Below are 6,000 nucleotides of genomic sequence, written 5' to 3' on the forward strand. Positions count from 1 at the left end.
AACCAGGCTGCACCTTCCGAGCGAGTGCTGCAGCAGGAGGGACAGAGGAGGTGTGGGGGAGACCTTAGTGTGGAAGTCACCTGAGATTGCAGCCATGGGAGTGGACAAGGTCCCCCATGGCAGGTGTGTATGGGACAAAACAAGATCGGCCCTGGCTGGTGTAGCTCAGTGGATTGAGGTCCGGCCTGGGAACCACACGATCGCGGTTTGATTCCCAGTCAGGGCACATGCCTGGGTTGCAGGTCGGTTCCCTGCAGGCCAACTCCCAGCAGGGGACGCATGAAAGGCAACCATACATTGATGTTTCTCTTCCTCTCTCCTTCCCCTCTAAAGATAAATAAATAAATAAAATCTTTTTAAAAAAAAAACAAGATCAACTGACAAGATCAACTGTGTAGCTGTGACACAGGAGAAATCTGGGAAGCAATTCAATGGGGAAAGGTCAGAGTTGGAGAAGTGGGAGAGAAGAGTCAAGGCCATCAAGGAATCTGTAGAAGCAGAAGGTAGTGCACATGCCTGATGGAGGTGAAGAGTCAGCCTGGGGAGGGCCCTGGGTTTGGGGATGGTGATGTCACAGGTTTTCCCAGCAGGGACAGCTTCCCCCCAGCTGTGAGCAGAAGGGAGATGGCAGAAGTACCAAGCTAGGCCCTAAAGAGACAAGTTTCTCCCTTCCAAAGAAGTGATTGTGTAATTTTTGGATAACCTGATTTACTTTTCCTGTTACATTCTCTCTTGCTCAGAGAGTTTGCGATGTAAGCATTTGTATATAGTATGCTGCATGAACGCAGTTCTGATTGCTGGGATGGAACACTTCCTTAGAGCCAGGTCGGGGCGCTGTTGAATTCACTAGCACTTGCTTTTTTGTCTGAATCACCCCAATAAGGCACAGCAGCCCATATTCTGGAGGTTCTGTGTCGGCTGCTGTCTTACTCAGTTCGAAAGTCCAGTTCAATACATAATGTCAATGAAGGCTCTGCTCCAACATCCATTCTCCCTTACCAAAGAAAACATGCATGCTTGCTTTCTGAGGGTACACACCATGTGCCTGTGTGGATAGTGAGCAGACCTAAGTCCTGGCTGCAACAGTGTTGATGAACAGCAGGCAGGACTTGCAGCAGCAGTCCCTCAGTGGATTGAGTGCCAGCCTGGGAACCTGTGGGTTCAATTCCCAGTCAGGGCACATGCCTGGGTTGTGGGCCAGGTCCCCAGAAGGGGGCGAGCAAGAGGCAACCACACATTGATGTTTCCCTCCCTTCTCCTCTCTCTAAAGATATAAATAAAATCTTTGAGAAAGAGACTGTAGTATGAGGAAAGTCAGAGGATGATTCTATTTGGCACTCTGCATTTGCATTCTTTCATTCACCTTGGGCGGGGCGGAGGGAGGCTCCAAATGCTCTCAGGTTCCCAGTGGAAGGGAGAGAAGTTGGAGTTTATACGTGAGGGCCTCGACTCCTTTTGGTGTCAGGTGAGGGTGAGTAGCTTCCTCAAGGTCACAAAGCACCAGGTGATGTGGAGTGAGGGAGGGAAAAAAAGCCGTTTCCAGGGTTGGCTTTGCTAACACTCAAAGCAAGCCGAGAAACACCCAGGACCCGTAACACCTGCGTCTGTGATAGAGATCGTGGAGGGCGGTGAGAAAACCACACCGCGATCACCGTAGTCAGGCTCCTGATGAACGACCCGGAATGTGGCGGGTGCTGGGCTTCTCCATCCCGGAGTTTCATTTGCTTTGCTTTTCACACCCTGCCCTGGTTTTACAGATGAAGAAACTGAGTTTGAGATGTTCATTAACACTGTGAGTACTGCGGCTGCGTGGCAGGGATGGGTATACGTGTAATTTATCGCCATTTCAAGGCTTTCTGAACAAAACGCTAGGGTCGCATAAGTGCATTTGGTAATAAAGTGTTATTGTCTTTGCCTGCGCAAATCAACTTTAAAATTGTTGCTTTGTCTTTCACCAGAGCGGGGGCCCGACAGAGCACAGATCTGTTTTTGCAGGTCGGGGTGGCGCCGAGATTGCAAAGCGGGGAAGGCGCAGCGTCCTTAAAGGTGGGGCTGCTAGGCTCCGCCGCAGTGTCTTCCCCCCGGGGGAGATACAGTCAGAGAGTGCAAGGTATTTTCGGAAAGTAGGGCATTTTGGAAGCATTTCGTCACCGCGCAGTCTGGGCGGCTGCGCTTCCTCCGCAGCTTGTGGAGACGGCGGTGCCTGAGGCCACCTGGGCTCTGAGTCCCGCGGTGGGTCCCGGGACCCCGAGCGACCTTGGAGCGCCTCGCGACCTTGAGCCCTGCGTTCGCCTCAGTTGCCCCCTCAGCGCAGTGCGAAGGACGCTCAGGCGGAGGATGGCCTCCTGACCCCCGCGCCTCATTCGGCTGCGGCTACTTACCTGGGCAGCCCCCGGCACCCACCCCCAACACCACCCAGAGGCCGCGTCCCTGGCCCCCTCACTCCACCCAACACCGCAGAGCCCCAACTGAGCCCGCGGGCGGGAACCTGCTGGAGAACGCCAGCGCGCACGCGCACCTGCAGTCTTTCCCCCCCCCCCCCCCCCCCCCCCCCCCCCCCCCCCCCCCCNCCCCCCCCCCCCCCCCCCCGCGCCCCAGCGCCGTCTCACCGCAAAGGCCAGACACACTGTCACTCCCAACTTACTGCGGTCGCGATTGGCTAGGGCGGCGGCGCGCGACCGACCCTGGGCGGGGCCCGGTCCGACTATAAGAGAGGCGGGCGCCACGGCTCGTGCCGCCTTGCAGACGCCGCTGCCGCCTCGGAGCTTTACACGACCAGCCATGGTCAACCCTACTGTGTTCTTCGACATCGCTGCCGACGGCGAGCCTTTGGGCCGCGTCTCCTTCGAGGTGGGGCGGGCGGCGGCGGCGGCGCTGCTCCGGGTGGGGCGGGGGTGGAGTGAGGTGGGGGCGGCGGCCGAGGGGGCCCGGGCGGGCGCCCGCGGGAGGAGCGCGGCGCCATTTCCTGATGAGGGGCCATTTTGGGAGGCCGGGGGCGGCGGGCAGACAAAGGCAGCGGGGGAGGGGCGGCCTCGCCCTTCCGGCCGCGCACGTGCTCGGACCGCGAGCCGTAGGCCGCCGCGCAGACCGTGGGCCTTGTGGGTTGGCAACGCCCCAAACGGACGGAGGGCACGGGCGTCCCCCTGAGCAATCGGATGGTTGCCTGGCTCCTCACGGCCGCTGCACCTGAGGGCCCTTGTTTTGCGCCGGCCTGGGCTCGCCCAGATTCCGGGGACCGGGCCCCGCGTGACTCGGCGTCCGCGGGGGTTGGGGAGGTGCGGTGGAATCGACACGGGCCGGGCGGAAGCGAGGTGGCGCTGCGGCCCGCCTCCCCCCGCCGTGACTACGCCCGTGGGAGGGCCAGGGCCCTTGGGGCCGGGGCTGCGCTCCGTGGTTGGGGCGGGGGTGAGCCTGGACGACGGGCTGCCCATGCGGCACCGGCCACGTTCCTGGGCGTGGTCTTCTTTTCGGTAGATTTTTCGCAAGAGGCCGGCGCTTGGGGAGGGGCCTCGCCTGGGAGTCGGTTTCCCTCGTGCAGCCGAGGGCGGAGGCTCCTGCCCCGCAGGCGTCGCACCGCAATCGGTCAGCCCGCCCTGCGGTGAGCCGCTCGTAACTGTCAGGGGCCCACGTGGAAACTTGGCCGGAGCTGAGCACGTTGTAACGTGTTAGTGTCGGGTTAGCCCCAGGGCTTAGTGGAAAGGCGATAGGACCTCCCACGGGTTCCTGGGCGAGAATGGAGGTGGAGTTGCCAGCGAAGTCCTGAACCGGAGTTAGGGCCTAACCGGGAAGTGGTAGGGACTTGAGTGAGGAGCGCAGGGCCTGGAGAAAAGCACTGCTTAGAGACCGGATGTTGTAGGTGCAGGGACTTAAAGCTAAAAAGCCGCGTCCTCCTAGGTGAAACATCCAGGGACTTGGCGTAGATGATTTAGGCACATATTGGTGTAAGAGTTAGATTGCTTTTTAAACACGCTGTCTTTGTGGAAGGGCTTGTAAATGTTTTCTGTGGCATTTAATTCTCTCTAGCCAAGATGCTGTGTGCACGCAGGAAAGGTTCAAAGCCAGAGATGCATTAGGAACCAATCTTGATCTTATACACCCCCCCCCCTAGGTAAGGAACCTAGAAACCAAGACGTGGCTGCTTATCTAATCCGTTAGAGCTGTGTTAACAGATTGGAGGTGGTAGCATTTTCATTGCCAGTGACTATAATTAGAGCAGTTGCTGGAATCGTGTAGCAGGAGTAGTTGCCATTCCTGAAAATCTGTCCCTCAGTTCCAGCTGAGGTGGGGGGAGGTGGTGATACTTGAGAAGCCATGTATCTGTTGAGTAAGTGTCAACATACTCAGAAGTTCTAAGTCACTTTTTAGAAGCCTCACACTATTTAAGGCATTGCGGGTTCTGGATTTTTGGCATGTCTTTGGGTCTCACAGCGCCCAATTCACCCCCACAGGTCATTAAGATTGCTTGAAACACTTCTTATTTGGGATTCAGGGCAATTGCTGAAGAAATTTTTTGTAGGCAGAAAATGAATTTGATTCAAAAGCCCCTGGAGACATGGGTAGTTAGCAATAAAATATGTAAGCAGGTGTTTTTTCTCTTACAGCTGTTTGCAGATAAAGTTCCAAAGACAGCAGGTTAGTTCCTATTTAAGTTTAATAAGGTGATCCAATTTTAATTGTGTGTTGTGTGTACATACATTCTTTTTTTCTCTTTTGATAGAAAACTTTCGTGCTCTGAGCACTGGGGAGAAAGGATTTGGTTATAAAGGCTCCTGCTTTCACAGAATTATTCCAGGATTTATGTGCCAGGTATGAAATGTACTGATCTTCACATGGGTTGTACCTTTGTTTGGGATGAGATTGGTACACATGACCTGTTACTTTGCCATTTTGGCTTCACTTAAACCTTCTGGTCAGTTTAAACTTGAGTTTTGAAGTTTGAACCTTGCATGATTGGCATGCTTTCTGATTATGTTGCAATGGTGGTAAGTTTCTGTTACATTCACAGGGTGGTGACTTCACACGCCACAACGGCACAGGTGGCAAGTCCATCTACGGGGAGAAATTTGATGATGAGAATTTCGTCCTGAAGCACACAGGTCCTGGCATCTTGTCCATGGCAAATGCTGGACCCAACACAAATGGTTCCCAGTTTTTCATCTGCACTGCCAAGACTGAGTGGTAAGGGCAGAACCAGGCAGGGGTAACCAAGGAACAACTAGTGTTTTATCTCAATTAGCACGTGATCTCTTTGCCCTTTTATATATATATATTTTATGTATTTATTGATCTTAGAGAAAGAAACACTGATTTGTTGCTCCACTTATTTATGCATTCATTGGTTGATTCTTGTATGTGCTCTGACCAGGGATCATGTCGGGACAACATTCTAACCAACTGAGCTCCCTTGCCAAGGCTGTAGAGTCTTATGCCACCTTTTTGGGTCAGTCTTTGTGTTGCTTTTCCTTTAGGTAGAAGGATGAAATAGCGTTCCCAGTATTTAAATGAGTCAACATTAGCTAATGTTAAAGGCTGGATAAGCCACCCTTCTGGTGCTCTCTTTAGTGTGCTGCGTTGGTTTGTGGGGCACTCTTCTCATCTTAATGCACAGTGCAGGGTGCCTGTTACCTCTGGTCACTGGTGGTAGTGATTGCTCTCTTTCAGGCTGGACGGCAAGCATGTGGTCTTCGGCCAGGTGAAAGATGGCATGGATGTTGTGACAGCCATGGAGCGCTATGGGTCCAGGAATGGCAAGACCAGCAAGAAGATCACCATTACTGACTGTGGACAACTCTAATACATTTGACTTACGTTTTATCTTAACCACCAGACCATTCCTTCTGTAGCTCAGGAGAGCACCCCTTCACCCCCATCTGCTTGGAATGTTCTATAATCTTCGTGCTCTCGCCGCAGTTCAATGGGTTTCGTGTTTTCCCTGCCCCTTCCAAGTCTAGCTGGTTTGCAGAGTTAAGTTTATGATTATGAAATAAAAACTAAACAACA

The 6,000-nt window shown here is 53.9% G+C and overlaps 1 protein-coding gene across 2 annotated transcripts; it reads left to right on the forward strand.

Moving 5' to 3' along the window:
* The first annotated feature begins 2,717 nt into the window (after positions 1–2,717).
* Positions 2,718–6,000, forward strand: PPIA (peptidylprolyl isomerase A). Of its 2 annotated transcripts, XM_037041032.1 has the most exons (5): positions 2,718–2,850; positions 4,602–4,632; positions 4,718–4,806; positions 5,006–5,178; positions 5,662–6,000. In XM_037041032.1, the coding sequence occupies exons 1-5, from the start codon at positions 2,782–2,784 to the stop codon at positions 5,792–5,794; spliced, it is 495 nt and encodes a 164-aa protein (XP_036896927.1). In that variant the 5' UTR covers positions 2,718–2,781; the 3' UTR covers positions 5,795–6,000. The 2 variants fall into 2 exon arrangements, with proteins under 2 accessions (XP_036896927.1, XP_036896928.1); XM_037041033.1 differs by lacking the exon at positions 4,602–4,632 and having other exon boundaries at positions 2,753–2,850.

This window comes from Sturnira hondurensis, unplaced genomic scaffold, assembly GCF_014824575.4.
Source record: "Sturnira hondurensis isolate 20B ecotype Veracruz unplaced genomic scaffold, ASM1482457v3 Scaffold0002840, whole genome shotgun sequence".
Lineage (NCBI taxonomy): Eukaryota > Metazoa > Chordata > Mammalia > Chiroptera > Phyllostomidae > Sturnira > Sturnira hondurensis.

Coding starts and splice junctions, on each gene's coding strand:
- PPIA (XM_037041032.1), top strand. CDS start 2,782: ATGGTCAACCCTACTGTGTTCTTCGACATCGCTGCCGACGGCGAGCCT. Junction 4,807..5,005: donor TTCCAGGATTTATGTGCCAG/GTATGAAATGTA, acceptor TTACATTCACAG/GGTGGTGACTTCACACGCCA. Junction 5,179..5,661: donor TGCACTGCCAAGACTGAGTG/GTAAGGGCAGAA, acceptor GCTCTCTTTCAG/GCTGGACGGCAAGCATGTGG.